The sequence below is a fragment of the Schistosoma haematobium genome, chromosome ZW (genome assembly GCF_000699445.3).
Source record: "Schistosoma haematobium chromosome ZW, whole genome shotgun sequence".
In the NCBI taxonomy this organism is placed as follows: Eukaryota; Metazoa; Platyhelminthes; class Trematoda; order Strigeidida; family Schistosomatidae; genus Schistosoma; species Schistosoma haematobium.
The window spans coordinates 10833532-10851315 of NC_067195.1; the positions used below are offsets into that span (position 1 = coordinate 10833532).

At 35.4% G+C, this 17784-nt stretch overlaps 1 protein-coding gene across 1 annotated transcript in view; it reads left to right on the forward strand.

Annotated features, from left to right (window-relative positions):
* DNAH8 (Dynein heavy chain 8, axonemal) overlaps nt 1-17784 on the forward strand; it is a 123709-nt gene extending 105925 nt beyond the window's left edge. The window contains exons 47-57 of the mRNA XM_051208585.1: nt 420-758; nt 1506-2055; nt 3861-4000; nt 5347-5647; nt 7617-7756; nt 8644-9003; nt 10800-11062; nt 12913-13069; nt 15446-15658; nt 16400-16528; nt 17350-17784. Coding sequence (XP_051070363.1) covers nt 420-758; nt 1506-2055; nt 3861-4000; nt 5347-5647; nt 7617-7756; nt 8644-9003; nt 10800-11062; nt 12913-13069; nt 15446-15658; nt 16400-16528; nt 17350-17766 — 3009 coding nt within the window. The 3' untranslated portion in view covers nt 17767-17784. The remainder of the gene's footprint in view (nt 1-419; nt 759-1505; nt 2056-3860; nt 4001-5346; nt 5648-7616; nt 7757-8643; nt 9004-10799; nt 11063-12912; nt 13070-15445; nt 15659-16399; nt 16529-17349) is intronic.

A 17784-nucleotide genomic window follows, 5' to 3' on the forward strand; every position in this document is an offset into this window, starting at 1 on the left:
GGTTAGAACTTTACAATGAACAAGTCATCTGTTGAATGACTATTATTATTATTGTTAACTTTGTTCAGAAAATTCTACAGAATAACGTTCGTTTTAAACCGACCACTGGTAGGCTTATGCAACAAAATTTTTCTAGCTTTACCTTTTAAATTTATGCCCATTTCATGTTAATAAACGTATTGAGAAGTACGGAGTTTCGATCCCAGATGGGATAGTCGTGAAACACTACCGAGTCCTTATTATGATTAAATAACTGTCAAATGCTCTCTGTCCCTTAATGGTTGTCTAATGTCGTTTTATGATGTAAATTATGAAATTCAACCATCTACACGAACCCCTTGGAACGAAACATGCATACTTAAAGACATTTTGGTATGATCGAATTCAAACATTATTTACTGTATCTTACTCTCATATAGATAACATCATTGAATCACAAATATTTTCGAACACACTTGGAAGATTCACTATCACTTGGACGTCCATTACTCATAGAAGATGTTGGTGAAGATCTTGATCCTGCTTTAGATAACGTTTTAGAAAAGAATTTCATTAAATCTGGTTCAACATATAAAGTGAAAATTGGTGATAAAGAATGTGATATAATGAGTGGATTTCGTCTATATATTACAACAAAATTACCAAACCCATCATATACACCAGAAATTTATGCTAAAACATCAATCATTGATTTCACTGTTACAATACGTGGCCTTGAAGACCAACTTCTTGGTTTGGTAATATTAACAGAGAAAAAAGTAGGCCATATTTTGTTGTTATTATTAATTATTGTCATTGTCGTTATTATTATTGACTTGATTATTACTATCAAGAACACTATATTTTAAGGCGTTGACCACTGAAGTAAAGCTGAACCATAAAAGTGAGATCGGTTCCCTTCCCTGTGTAGTACTAGAACTGAAAGTTTGGATTAGGATTTAAAGTTTAGGATTCAAAGTTTGAATTAAAGATAACATTAGAATTTTAGGTTAATGAATTACAGTTTGGATTATATTCCAGGATTTAGGACAAGGGTTTGGGATTGGAACTAGACTTTATGCCTAGTCTGTATGCGTATCTAAATCCAAACTCTAACCTTGAATCCTAAACTCTTCGTATAAATCCCAAGCTTTATATTCTGGTTTTGATCCTAAATACTAAACGTGATTTTGACATTATTATCACTTCTTAATTTGCGATTTATTAATTCAGCTTGAAACTTTCCTGAACTTTGAGAAAAGTCCAATTTATATTTTGCTCAGTTTTGGAGGTTTTGGTTAAGGTTACTTCTACCTCACCTCATATTTTTATTCATCACTTCACTCGTCATTGAATTCAACGAATGTCAATCTCATGACAAACAACTTTTTATCTAGTTTTTAATAAGGACAATTTTTAAGTTAATAAACTAATCAGTCAGCTACGGAGATATAAAACTCTATCAATTAAAATCTTGGTATTAAACGTTTATGTTTGTTTTCTATATTGTTTTCTCATTTCTCAAGGAACTAGAGACGGAAAGAACTAAACTCCTTGAAGATGTGGCGACAAATCGTCGTAAAATGAAAGAATTAGAAGATAATCTGTTATATCGTTTAACAACCACTGAAGGTAGTTTAGTTGAAGATGAATCATTAATTGAAATGCTGAATGTAACTAAAATGACATCGAATGAAGTGAGAGAAAAGTTAAACGTAGCAGTTGATACCGAAGTGAAAATTAATGCAGCACGTGAAGAATATCGTCCTGTAGCGTCACGTGGTTCATTATTATACTTTTTAATTGTTGAAATGAGTATGGTTAATGTAATGTACCAAACATCATTACGTCAATTTCTTGGTTTATTCGATATATCCATGGCTAGATCACAGAAATCACCACAAATGCAAAAACGTATAGCAAATATCATTGATTATTTAACATTTGAAGTGTACCGTTATACAGCAAGAGGATTTTATGAAGTAGACAAGTTTACATTCACTGTATTGTTAACCTTAAAAATTGCGATGCACATGAAAGAGGTGAAACCTGAAGAATTTCAAATTTTCATTAAAGGTAACTAGTTGCTATTACCTTAAATTTAGTTACGAAACCTGTCATCTTATATTTATATCTGTTACATTCTTCTGTCCGACTCCATTACGACGTACATATCCAACGGTGTGCAAAACCTACTATGCAAAGTAAGAGACTGAAACAAGAAGGAACTTTCAATCAACAAACGGAATTGCAATTCACAAAAATCGTAGGTACATATATAATAATCCTTCTGACACAGATAACGCTGTTTGGCCCGACACCTTGAGTAGGTGAAGAGTTGACTTCCTCTAACAGCGTATTTTGTTTATAATTTGACCTTAAGTTGGCATGTATGCACAGACGCATTGTTTGTACTTGTTTAACTTATCAACATCCACATTAATCGATCTCATAGACATAGTTAGTGTCATATTGTTTATTCCTTATTTCTGATATTTTCATGTAATCCGAGCTTGTATCAGCATCCAGTGTCACAGTCAAAGATCTTACCACTTAGTTATTCAGCTCTCCACTTGTGACAGACTTACATGTTTATACCAATTGGTCAATTCATTGTAACAGGCATCATGTGGTTCAGCCTTAAGTGTTGGTTGAATTTCCATCAATCAAGTGACAAGGAAGTCATTATGCTAAGCGATAACAATTTATAAATATATTTTCTTATTGGAAAAACTCTTAAAGCCATTGGACAACTGGAAAATTTTTGTATCTCCAACCTGTTAAAATTGGGTAAATAAAAATGTAGAACTTCTCTAGTGAATCAGTGAATATATATTCTTAATCTTTATTTATCAGATAATTGGCTTATGGCGTTTTTACTTATTTACTTACGCCTGTTTATGGTATTTTTATATTATCCTAATTATGAGCTTTTATTTTACAAATTAACTGGAACTTCATCCATTATAGTCACTAAATAATTGATAATCGATTATAAAGGTGTTATTCATATTTTTGCTACCAGTGTCCTAGTTATGTATAAACTTGATCTCTAGACGGCTCAGTGGGCTAGAGGTTAAGCAATCTCGCGCGAGACAGAAGGTCAAGAGTTCGATTCTCGCGTGCGGGTCGTGCATATGAACTGCTGAGGAGTCCCATAGCAGGACGAATTGGTATTCCAGTGTTTTAGGTTTTCGATGGTAGTTTCACTAAGATCAATCCATTATTATTAACATTTTATCCAATCAGCATTCAACGGAAGTTTTACCAGAAACATCTAGAAAGTAAAAAGTCACATACCGAGTTTCTGATTGGATAGCTTCCTATACTGCTACTAAGTTTAATAGCATTCTGGAGTTTTCTGGAAACCCAAGGCCATCAAAAATACTATAAAAACCCTAGATTTTCTATACATGAACGAACCTTGAAGTTGCTGTGTAGATTTAGCCAAGAGGTTACTAGGGGAGCTTAGGTACTGAATTTAGCGTTCAATTAGAAGACTTATCAGATCTTACTTTTTCCCTTTTGTATGTCGAGGCCTACTAATGCAGGGGTTGCTGCATTCTTGAAATCAGTTTATTGGTGATTTTAATTATGTTTTGTTGCTTGGTTCCAACTAAAAAAAACTTAAACTCACGTCTTCCTACCAGTCGTTCACAACCATTCAATACGAAAAAGAGAATTCACAGAAGTGTACACTAATTTGAGCTACCGATCACGCTGAAAGTTGATGGATAAATTTTGAATAAAATTAGAGGCTAGATACTTTGAAATTGCTTGCATGTGCCTCAGAGTATTCACACTAGTGTAATGATAAAATGCATTTTTATAAGAACAAATTGTAATAAATTTCATGCGAATGTTTTTTTTCGTTCAAATAGGTGGTGCGGCATTAGATTTGAATGCTGTTGCACCGAAACCCAAAAAATGGATACAAGATATAACATGGTTAAATTTAATTGAATTAAGTAAATTAAATCAATTCAATCAGTTGCCAGATCAAGTAACTTCAAGTGATCGAGTATGTTAGAAGTTTTCATTTCTTTTTGAGTTGAGTGAACAGAATTTACAATCATTTAAACATTAGATGTGTTTTGCTTTAAAGATCGATAGCTGATTCCATTTATTGAAGAAGACTGTTATCAAGTATATTTAAGACTAATTTTAATCTCAATTACCGAAGTGATTTTTATTTCCTTCGTTTCCTCATCTGAATCACGGACGGACTTCAGCTAGTGAACCCATGAAAACTATAGAAGACTGGACAGATATTTTATCCTCATTCGGGGCTGCTCATTTGAGATTTACGGCATTATGGGAGATAGTACCCAAATCTGAGCTTGATAAAATGCAAACAGTGATGAGTGATTAGCACTTCTCAATAAAAAGACAGTATTTCTTGACTTTTATTGATTGATTTGTTACGTTGGCATTAAGTAATATGAAGACGAGTCAACTTATCATCTTCCAATCATTTACCTCAAGCTATCTAACATTGATTAGTTTGAATAATTCTTAAATTCTCGTGAGGATTTGAATGGCTCACCATGCTTGTCAGTACGCCAGGATTTCATAATATTTTTGAGCAAAATGAAGGCATGTAGTCATCTAGAAAAGTACGAATTCATTTCAATTTATGTCTTTGTATTAGCCGCAAACTAATGCCGCAAGATTTTTTACTGATATCACGAACCGATCTAAGCTAAACAACCACTGAAAACCTAGATGCACCGAATGACCGTTCCGTCCTATTGTGGGACCGCTCAACAGAATGCATTCACGACCCAAGAACCGGAAATCTAACCCAAAACCTATCTCACAGGCGTACGCTTAGCTTGTAAACCACATGCTCACTAGTGAATAGCTTCGAGAGGGTATTTTTGGAGTTTTAGTGGGAAGCTGTGAACATTGGAGCTAATCCATGTTGGGTGTGAGGCAGTTACCCACCGAACACAATGGAAGATAGTTGTGGAATAGCACGAAATGATTGAAGTTAGACAAATAAACCGGCTTAGTGATTAAGCATTCGTGCGAAACTGAAGTTCCTCGGTTCGATCTACTATGGTGGATTCGTGGGTGCGCACTATTATGAAGACCAATACTAGAATGAATAGGCTAACCATTGGCCCCAGGTTTTCAATGGCAGTCGAACTTAGATCGGTTTGGGATATCGATGAAACTAAAAAATCTCCGCAACCCTATACTGACAAGATTTATTATTAATACATCTGTGGAAACCGGAAGAATTCAACGGTTTTTGTTATCATTGTTTTAATTTTATTTAAGTGTTCGAAAATACTTCCATGAATTTTATTTATCAAATGGGATCGATTCTTTTTAAATACTCGTTCTTATTTTTACTTTAAGTTATGGAAAAATTGGTTTGATACAGAAGCTCCAGAAGATTCTGTAATTCCAGACGGTTATGACAAATTGGGTACATTTCATCGTTTATTATTGATAAGAGCTTGGTGTCCAGATAGATGCATTCCAATGGCTAAACGATATATCGCTGAACGTATGGGTTTAGCGTATGCAGATGGTATTATTACAAATTTGGAAGAAATGATTGAAGAATCCGATACATCGACTCCGATGATTTGTTTCTTATCAATGGGATCAGATCCAACAGATAATATTGAAAGATTAGCAAAGAAGATGAATTTAAGTAAGTTGTACAGATCCAGATTTAAAAACTTGATTATATGTAAGATTAGTGTGGAGTTTTCCAATAAAAATAAAATATCATTTTAAACTGATTTAGGTGAGTTAACTGCTTTAATATTGTTAAGAGAAATCAAGAAAATGTCATATCTCCAAAGAATTAAATTCATTCTAATGCTAACTGAATTCATTATTCACTTTTAGAAACTGATTTGAATCACATAGTAACTCATGAGTCATTGAGAATATCGATTTCATTCATCGACGCCTGAGTTACAACTTTTGATCAGTATGGATAATTAGAAGTAACAACCATTTTAGATCACCTCAATAAGGCTTCGAGGTTAAGCTGGTTGACGCAAATGCCTTTCAATGAAGAAGGTATATTCTTCATTCTAGTTTGTATCCACTGTCAGTACGCTCACTGATGAAGTATTATAATTCGAAGTTTTCAACATCGAGAAAAGGCACTGTGGAATTATGCAATTGAACTTTAGTTATGTACGTGATTCTGGTCTTATAAGGTAAATAATGCAAACATACACTTCGATTTTCAAGAACGTTGCTGAAAATGAGTAATTTCCTTATCACAAGAAAAAACGCAAACAAAATACAGATATTGAGAATGAATAACCCACTGTGTTTTTATTCTTAACTATTTCCTCTTTCAGCTAACAAACAGTATTCGTACACATCGAGGTCATATTGAAGTTGATCGAACGTATGGCAAATTATTGACTTTGGTAGAAGGGTTTTGTTTAAATCAATGTAGTTTGTCGATGGTATTTGCTAAAGATTAACCTCGGTTGATGAAATAATTGAAATTATTTTCACTCTAGTGTGGGGCTCCTTGGTGGCATACACCCACAAGTCCAAAGTTTTTGTAACAAGTACTCACCTATTAAACCTCTTTTTGGCACCCAATGGTATGTATACCTGACTTCATCTGATTGAAGCCTATTACCAAAAATTATAATTATGGGACCACGAGTAACTTAATCCCAGGTGATTTCCTAAAGTCGTAATAGAAATTCGTGGCTGACTGGCAGATTTCAGCCATATTAGTAGTAAAATATTTATCGACTATCGTACTGCATGATCATGACACAATTAATTTCCTCAAAGTGTATCCGAGGAAATTTATTCAATTGTGTGATAAGTCAATTTACTTCCCGATCTCACGTCTATAAACGAAACAGTCACATATTTCTGTGATCGTTCGAATGAATTTTTTTACAAGGATAAAAACTTCAGAAGTACTTCGACTCCTTTGTTAATATAAACTTCTAATCCCGTCAGAATTCAACTCATATTAAGCACATCATAAATAACTGATCTTTGTTATTATAAAATGATAAATTTGAAGTTTCCTATCACCGACAGTAGTCCTGTAGTTACTAGTTTTCTAATAATTGTTTAACTACAGTCAGTCCGTGATGTAAAACTTTAAATAAGTTCGATCGTTTAGTTTTAGAATGATGTTCATAGCACTATTAGACAGTAGATAAGATTCCGTACAGAGTTACATTTATCATCAATGTCATAATATATCTGTGGCTTGTAAGTCGAAACGATATTAACAGTTTTCAGAGGAACAACTTATTATTTAAGACTTTAATTTTATACTCTTAAATCTGTTCAATCTTTACAGAAATGTCGACAATTAAAACAGTATCTGAAGTAATTATTTTGAAGTGGTACAGAAGATTCGTAACTCAGATGAATGATTTTAGTAGAGCTTCATTTTTTGAGTCGAATCAGGCTTTTATTGTCCTTCTGATCAGATTCACCGGCATAAAACTTAGATTTTTCTCCTTCATGATTGAATATCTCACCTTTATCTCTTCAGACAGTATTTCAATTGGAATAATTATTATCAAACATCCCATTTATTATTGACTAATCTAAGAGCAAGTTAAATTGTTATTATGAGATGTTTTCAAAATATTTTGCTGTAATTATTTTTTGAATAGGATGTGGTGCGATTTCAATGGGACAAGGTCAAGAAGTTCACGCTCGACGTTTACTAAGCATTAGTATGCAAGAAGGTAGATGGGTACTGTTACAAAATTGCCATCTAGGATTAACATTTATGGATGAACTTACTGAAATTGTAAGTAAAAATGTATTATGTCATAAATGACTAAGAAAATGGTATACATTTATCAAAAATATTTTATATAGTTAAAAATACTCAAAAATTCATATTGCATATCAATTTTAAGTTATATTTCCTCCACAGTGTTGTTTGTAGTCTAATGACTGACTATATATGCACTGACAAGTCATCTAAAGTTAGAATAGATTGATCATTGCATTTCCATTGACCTCATTGAATGATACAGGTGTAAATTCCAAGATTACTTTTTCAAAAAAATGTTTTAACATTAAAGACAAGCGTTAAAATCCCTAATACAGCTTACATAACCATCTCTGATGAGTATCCGTCGAAGATGAAGCAGTTTGTCATCTATTATGTCATTAGAACACATTCACCTAATCCTGGGCATAAAGAGTGAATTAATTTTCTTTTTCTATTCAATGGGACCCAGGTGTGGAAATCCGTATACTGACCATTCCACTTCGGTTTTCTATACATAGATTTCCGTGAAGAACCATCTGACCTTCTTTTCAACTGGACATAAGAAAAAATTCCTCATTCGCCTCTTCTTCCAATGTGAATTGAATTAACTGATGACAACTATTGAACCGATTCAAAATTTCATTGAGGTCCATTTCTTCACAAATAATCAAAGTATCATCCATATATCTTTAATATAAATGAAATCTCTCAATTATTGGTGGAAGTACCATATTTTCCAGGTTGGTCATGAAGCAATCAGCTCACAATGAATTAATATACATACAACAGAAAAATTGCCCATTATAGATAGACTACTTCTAAATACTGAGAATATTGATTAGCATATTGTGTAATCAGCTAGTCATTGAGTGTAAATCATCATTATCCCTTTATTTCTTTTTTACAATTTATTCCAGGTAACAACTTCTAAAGGTGTACATGAATCATTTCGCTGTTGGCTAACTACAGAAGCTCACCCACAATTTCCAATAAATCTATTGCAATCTGGTATTAAATTCACTTATGATCCACCTATGGGTATACGTGCTGGTCTACGTAGAACATATGCTTTATTAACACAAGATCAATTAGACATTAGTAATTTGCCACAATGGAAACCTTTATTATATTGTGTAGCATTTTTGCATACTACAGTGCAAGAACGTAGAAAATTTGGACCAATCGGTTGGAATATACCGTATGAATTTAATCAATCTGATTTTACATCAACAGTCCAATTTATCCAAAATCATTTAGATGAAATCGATCCAAAAAAAGTATGACATTTTTTTGTAATTGATTGGGAAGAAATGTTAAACTAGTGACATGTATTTTTAACATTTTTTTTTTGCATTGATCGTTTATGTGATAAGATTTCAAATATAGTCCCATGGTTATATTATCTACATTAGTGGTTGATTTTAGTTAGACAACCATTAAAAACTAGGAAGTAATTAATTCCGGGAGGTGATTCTCGAAGTCCCAGTAAGAAATCATGACCAGTGGAGTTCAGCCATGTTGGACTCGAGGTTACTTACCAATGACATTGAAAGATGGCTGTGTAATGTCGAGAAATGATCGAAGTTAAAAATGCTGACTCAGTGATCTAATAGTTTAGAACCACTTAGGGAGTTAGTTAGACACATGCGACATAGAAACTGGTACATATATGCGTTAGTTTAAGTCGCTACATGACATCAGAGCAGGGAGATGCATAAGTGGTATAAGTAGTAAAAGTACATGTGATAGTAGAGGATCAGGCCTAGAAGATATAATTCGGGAAAATATAGACCAGCAAGTCCTGCTTTCGATCCCTGATGAGGTCATAGATAGTCATTGCTAATTCATATCCCATACCAGAGCGAAAACATTATTCGATAATCCTGGTTTTGGAGGTTGTCTAAATAGGATTAGTCCGTGATGTAAACCAAAAACCTCGACAATCCCCGCAAATCTCTGTTAGTATGATATTGTCGATAACTGTGGTTGATTACATAAACTTAACTCGATTCAGTAACCACATGGATGTTTGCATGCTACATTGAGTTTTGTTTGAGCAATTATAGACAGACCAGAAAGAAGTGGAACCAAGCGATTAAAAAACAATGAAATTAGTAGAATCAGCAGTGTAACCAAAGGATCAAAACTATTAGTCCACTTCTGAATAATAAATGGAGCAATTATCTAGTCATGTGGATATTTTCTAGGCACTTGTGTCAAAAGCTTTGTTTAGCTGTCAGCATAGCGTTGTGGAGATTGTTTAATTTCAACGATATCACGAACCGAGCTAAGTTTGACCACTACTGAATCCATGAAAACAATGGACGACCGTCTTGTTCCACTATGGGACTCCTCAACAGTGAGCACGTTCGGTCTCATGCGCAAACGCCCAACCTACAGACCAGTGAGCCGGGATCCAGAGATGCACAAGTGTGAATTCAATCAATCCACGATATTCCACCACCATTTATGGTGTTGCGTGAGTACTTTTTCGCACCCGTCAAAGTTTAGCTCCACTGGTTGTGGTTTCAGACAATAATGAAGAACTTATGCTTAAGCTATCATACTTTAGAGAATCCAATAGAATAGTATCGGTAAATCTTGTGGTATCTCAGTAACAAATAATTTGAATACATACTAGATTGTCTATATGTACTTAAGATTTGTAAATCCTTGTCTGGTTAACTTTAAACATTACAAAACTCCTATTTAAGATTTATTAATTTTTGTTTATTTCATTCCCATAGCATCGTCTTGAATCAAATTCTATTCTCGTTCAGACACCCACTTTTTATATAACTCACAGTGGAAATAATTATACATCATTGTAGGATCAACCGTTGATCTCCTATTATTCACACAATTACTAATTGATATGACAGTTTATTTAAGTATAAACTGCACTCCACGAATTTCACTCATTCTGAGCAAAATTATACACACCACTGAATTGATTTATCACTTATGTTCTTTTTTATAAACACGGCTGTAGATTTTTCAAGGATGACACATTAACAAGGAAGATCTATTACAACATAATTGCTACATATAACCGTTTTAAAAACTTTTGCAGGGAATTTCATGGCCTACTGTTCGTTATATGATTGGCGAAGTGCAATATGGTGGTCGCGTTACAGATGATTATGATAAGCGTTTGCTTAATACTTATGCCAAAGTGTGGTTTTCAGAAAATATATTCAGTGATACCTTTGAGTTTTATCGAGGTTACAATGTACCCAAATGTAGAACACTAGATGAATATCAGACTAACATTGACAATTTACCATTGGTTGATTCACCTGAATGCTTTGGTTTACACTCGAATGCAGATATTACGTAAGTTTCAGAGTTTGATTATAATTTATTGTGATCAAGCACTATATGTTTCAGTAAAGGTATAGAGATCAGAATGACTAGTTTAAATTAATCAACTTGGAGTAGAATCCAGAATATTCACTTCAATCTATTTATGATGCGTCAGCTGGAGGTACTTGGATCCCAGTGTTGACGTTGACACTAAGTATTTACTATTAAGAACGATAAAATACACTCTTACAAATAACCACATACTCACTGAAAAACTTAGTGACCATCTGGAATCATTTGTTAAGTAAACAATGTGTCGGCACTTGGAGCGATAAATACTAGTTTCGAATCTTAGTGCTAAACATCAACACTGAGACCGAAGCAAACCCATCTAACGATTCCTAAATACAAAGGAACGCGCGTAGTGTATTTCAACGTTATTAATAACGCAAATCTACTAAATATGTCAACAAAAGGCAGTATTGAGATAATCCGGTCAGGGTGCATAGATTGCAGTTTTGAATATTAACGGGAAATAACAAACTGTTAAAAGTGGTCATATACCATCCAGAAGAAGAAGAACAACTTTACTTTCTACTCATCATTTTATCCTACCAGAAAAAATGTCTTATTCCAATTGTATTCATAGCGTATATCCGACAAAGGAACGGAAGTATATTTATCCTTCTTTGAACGAAAGTTATGGATATGTTACTAAATATAAACCAAGAGACAATCACCTGCAACACTGAATTTTGTTTGCTAGATATTGGCCAGCAAAATGAGCAACCACGTGAACTGCTGAACTACAATATCAGAATAACAGTATTTTGAGATGGGGTGGAAAGACAAAATTATACTACTTTACTCATTGTGATTTTTGTTCAACATAATTTCCGCTTATAATCCGGTTCAGTGTAACATTTGTTATATTTTCAGTGTGATATTTTATTCAGTATAACATTGCTTTATTTGAGTGTGATGTTTATTCAAGGTACAATATACTTGGTATCGAAACAGGAATGACTACTGAGGTTGAGTTTTTATAACATTGAAGTTGCCTACTCACGTAACATGTTTACATCTTATCATCTGACCAACGATCAAAAACAAGATATGACCAGGACAAAATATATTATGACAAAGCACAACTCTGCCTGTCTGCGTTCATTGGATAAATGCAACTCACTTTCACCAGACACGTCAACAGTAAATTAGGGTTGCCATTTTATTCCAATTAATAGTTTACAAACTACAAATTGTCATCTGTCAAATGAACTTCGTTCCCGAAGATAGCTAAGCTTTATTTAGTCAAGTAAAGTTGGGTGACTAAGTGGTATAGTGACGTAGGAACCAAAAAGTACCTATTTTACTCCTATAACTAGATCTAATAGTCAATTAGAAGGCATTCCATATTTTATTAAACATGAATCTACACTCCCCGAATATAAGTTCCAAATCAAAGGAATTAAATTAAAATTGGTATCTTAATGAGATAAAAGACCGAACTGAGTAAAATAACTAATGAAAAAGTGGGTAACTGTTTCGCTTTAATATAGGACTACTCAGAGGTGTGCATCCACGATCCCATCAAAAGCAATCGAAGGTCATTGCACATTATCGCAAATCGATCAGAGTTAAACATGTATACCGTTAGGTTTCAGCTCAGAGTCTAATGATTAAGCGCTTGTCGCTAGACTGAAGTTTTTGGGAACGAAACAGCTATCCAATCCTTTCAGCTTTTCAATGCTTGTTGGATTCAGTTCAGTATTTGATGTCCATAATGCTCAACCATCAGCACTAACTTCATACTGATAAAATTATTTCTATCAACAATTACACATGTTGATACAATTATTTGGTTGCTTTTTTCATTTCAGCTACTCTACAAATACAGTCAGTTCGATGTTATCAACTATTGTTAATATTCAACCAAAAGATAGCGGAGGAGGTGGAGGTGAAACAAGAGAATCTGTTGTTTACAAAATGGCTGATGATATTTTACAGAAATTACCACCCGATTTTAATCCATTCGAGGTGAGTTCTGTATATTAAGCAGAGATGGATGGTGGTAGCTGTAGAATTTAGGACACGCGCCTTGTCTTATTTAGGACTCGTCAAGTAGATGTGCTTGCATCCGACTCTTGATTTACACCCCGGGACTCGAATCCAGTACGATCCGCTTCAAATGCAATCGAGTTACACATTTAATTATTGAAACCAGGTTCCTGGTTAGCAAAAAACCAGGTGATAAACATTTGAGGTGAATAAATGTTGGAATGCGTTTGTCCGTCCGTAAGCAGGTATTTAATAACTTCATCAATGCTTGGCTGTATTTGAAATAGTTGAGTTAATCTTTTTCTGAAAGACAATCTAGTTTCGTATACTGTGGGAATTATAACTGCATGCTAAATTAGGAATATGCGGTAAAAGCATCCTGTACCGAGAACCTTAAGTGACGTGTCAGCCAAGTGTAGCGTGGCGTCGAGTCGCGTTTAACTATGATAACCACTACAGGAAGGTTGCGTACTAAATATCAGAAGGCAATTGAAGGTTGTAGCTAAGTATATTTGTTGATGATCTCGTGGTATCGAAAGAATACCCAGATCGTACAAGCGGATTTACTGAGCAAACGTAAGTTCGTACAAGGTCACAACCAACGGAAGGAAGAATGTACAGTTAAACAAACAAGTACAATAAAACAATCACTGGTACAATTGGTTATAGTAATTATTATTTCCATTAAACCAATCGCGTTCTCTTGATAAAAGTAGATCACTACAGGAGCCCCTCGCTAGGAAGGGTTTACACTTTCGATAGGTAGTGGTTTAGTTCGTGGGACTGATCAACAAACGTGCGATTGTGGGACGAAAGGGTTGGCGGAACAGGAAGCGATTGTTGATCCTCGAGTTGCCACCGAAGGTCCTTTACGTAGAACTGTACCAGGAGGAGTGTGTTGTATTTTTTGCTCGAGTTAGCATACCACACCATAGTGGTTTGTATCCATGATCTGAGGATTGCGTTCGAAGTGGTGCGGACCAGAAAACGGGTTATACATTTTCGACCTGTATCTTTTATTCCCCCACGACCCGGAAGTTTGGTTTGCCGCACTGGAGTCTCAATTCGAGACCCGTCATATTACGAGCCAAAGGCAGAAACACGCCTACGCTCTTGAATCTTTACCTGGGGATCATATAGTAGCCGTCCGTGAGGTAGTCCTCAACTCCAACGTGCCCAACGTTTACGATCGTCTCAAGGAGGCGATCCTCAGATATTCCCTCTTATCGAGGGAGGAACGATTGAGGACGTTACTAGCACGTCACCCCCTCGGTGATGCTAAACCGAGCCACTACCTCACGCGCCTGCAATCTCTCGCAGAACCTACGGCAGCCGATTCTGAAATTGTTAAGGGACTGTGGCTCGAATCCTTACCATCACATATCCAACCAACAGTCACGGCACTACTCGAGGACGCACCACTCAACCAGGTGGCCCTCACAGCAGACAAAATATTAGCAAGAACTAGCAACAGAGACAACTACATAGTTGCCTCAACGGCACGTTCGAACGTAGATATGGACGCTAGTCACTTCCAGGCTCAAGGTGATAGGGACGATTGTATTCATACACGTCTTAGCTTTCGAGACTGTTGCAACATACCCGAACCCTAAGTCCAAAGAACCAGATCACGCTCTCGAAAAGCCGTAACCACTCGCCCAACGAGGACATCCTTCAAGCCACGCCGAAAGGCGGCTTCGGAAGCAAGTGGAGGTCGGTGCTGATTTCACCGCTCCTTCGGGTCCGGTGCTCATACAAGGCAGGAAACTCCAAGGCCGGCGAGTACGGCTGCCTTTACTCGCCGGCCTTTCAACTCAGGTTGGCCGTTTATTTTATGTGCACGATTATCGCACAAACGCTAGGTACCTAGTAGATACTGGTGCCCAAGTTTCTGTCGTACCTCTCGGTAACAGTAAGTCACAAGCTACGACGCTTCGACTACGCGCTGCGAATGGCTCAGCCATTCCTACCTATGGTACACGACAACTCACGGTCAACCTGGGCAACCGACGACAGTATCTGTGAACGTTCATCGTTGCCGATGTTCCCACAGCCATACTCGGTATTGATTTCCTACAGCACTACGAATTGCTAGTCGATTCACGTAGGCTGCAGCTAATTGATACTTCGTCGAACAGCAAATTCACGGGCTTCAAAGCTCACACAAACGCGTATCAGCGGGGGGCTCCTGTAGTGACCTACTTTTATCAAGAGAATGCGATTGGTTTAATGGAAACAATTCTTAATGGAGAAAATCCTAATTCCTGAAATACATCAGTAAAACAAATAAGTTAACTCAGTGAATTCACTAGTTCAAATTAAAATAAATACTCATATCTTTATTCCTTAATCCAGGTAAAAGAACGATTAATTAAAATGGATCATTTAAAACCGCTTCATATATTTTTAAAACAAGAAGTTGATCGTATGCAACGTGTTATATCCAATGTTCGTACAACATTGAGTGATTTAAAATTAGCAATTGATGGTACAATTATAATGTCAGAAAATTTACGTGATGCATTAGACAACATATTTGATGCGCGTATTCCAAGTACATGGAGAAAAGTAAGTTAACTGTGATTTATGTAAAAATGTAGAGTATGAACACGAGTCTGACTATTGGTTGCAAGGGGGGAAAATTTGTTTAGTTCTGAACAATCGGAACCAATTTAAAAATCGCAACCATAATAGTTATTTAAATTGAGATTGCTACCTAACAGTGAACTTGATTGATTTTTCACAATATCGAGTTCAGGAAATTCAGTTCTTATGGAGAATATTCAATCTTTAAACCAATGGATCATTAACTGGATGGTTTTATATTTCCCACTGTATATATACGCATACACTGAAAACATAAAAGTTGAGGAACACATAAGATCATTGGTGCCAAGATGCAATGCACATCGACACTAACACACGAGCATAAGTAGGTAAATAGAAGACATGATTTTGCAGGAGAGCTTAAGCTAACAATTAATTGACCACTGAGTGGTGACTAGTCTTACGTACCACTAATCCTTTAATGACAAACGAATCCTGTCGATCAGGTTACAATGAACACACTAGTCTACGTGACTCGTATACCATGCTGAAATGTTAGGTGGTTGGAGGCAGGGGGTGGCTATGATCTTGAGGGAACTGAAGCATCCTGCGGGATTAAAACCCGGATCATCCGGTTCACACTATATGTTACTGACAAGCTATTCGAGCCCCTCTACATAAAGCAAAATCAGTCCCCGGGTTTTAATGACATTACCATGTTTGAAATTACAAAAGAAATACTGTTTTGCCAACCTTTTCTAGATGTCATGGGAATCAGCAACTCTTGGATTTTGGTTCACGGATTTACTTGACAGGAATGCTCAATTTAGTAATTGGCTTTTTGAAGGTCGTCCAATTTGCTATTGGATGACAGGATTTTTTAATCCCCAAGTGAGTTTCATGTAGGAATGTTTATTTTTAGAGATAATTTCTAGATACAAACTAATAGCCCATTGTCGAACATCAAATGGAGACCTTTGCGATTGGTCTATTCAGTTTTTTAGGTCACAATCGTTAACTCCGAGAAACATTAACAAGTAGATAATGCTATCCAAATAACTATGTGTACTTTTCTCGAAGTATTTGACTCGTCAGATACACTTCTGCTGAAAAAATCAAACGATTAGTTGTTTAGTCGCCTGTACAACCAGAGTTGCAGAAGCAAATTTTATTATTAAGGCCTACAGAGGGTTTTGGAGGCTATCTCTAGCAATCTACCACTACGTTTACGATCCTAACTAAACACATTTAAATGAATTTCAACTACTACAGAATGGGAGTCGTTTATTCGACCCCTTACTACAGATAAGTGGCAATTTCTCCGAACTTATTTTACTATTTTCCTTTAGATAAAATTATTTTAAACTATAAGATCTAGTAGAGTAGGTTAAAATGACAACTCTGAGCAAAAAACTTCTAGAAAAAAAACTATTGAGACTACTTTTAGTTTTGTCTATACTTCAACATGTCGATACTCCTGTGAGAACATTCATTTTCAATACCATTATTTTATGCAGTGATTGTACTTTTAGCATTCATGTGACTAAAATAACCCCTTCAATTTTTTTGCTTGTTTCGTAGTTTAAAGAATCAACTTTATACAACAAAAAACCAATTTTAAGACTTTTAATTACTTCATCATGGATAAAGTAACTTTTTTCAACTGTTTTAACAATTACGGATTGTCATAACTATTCACTATCTTATTTTAGGGCTTCCTCACTGCTATGAGACAAGAAGTGGCCAGAGCAAATAAATATGCCCTAGATGATGTAGCTTTAACAAACGATGTGACGAAATTAATGCGTGAAGAATTAACTAAAGGTCCAACTGAAGGTGTTTACATTCACGGTCTTAGTTTAGATGGAGCTGGTTGGGATCGTAAACAAGCTAGACTAATGGAACCGCTACCAAAACTATTGTACACTCCACTCCCAGTAGTGCATGTATCTGCATTTTCTCAATCAATCGGTGAGAAAAGTAAACCTGGAATATTCTATTCATGTCCAGTTTACAAAAAGCCTAAACGTACCGATTTGAATTACATATTTCCTTTAATGCTTCGTAGTGCAGTAGATGCAGATCATTGGATTTTAAGGGGAGTTGCTCTTTTAGGTGATGTTAAATAGATAATAATAATAATAATA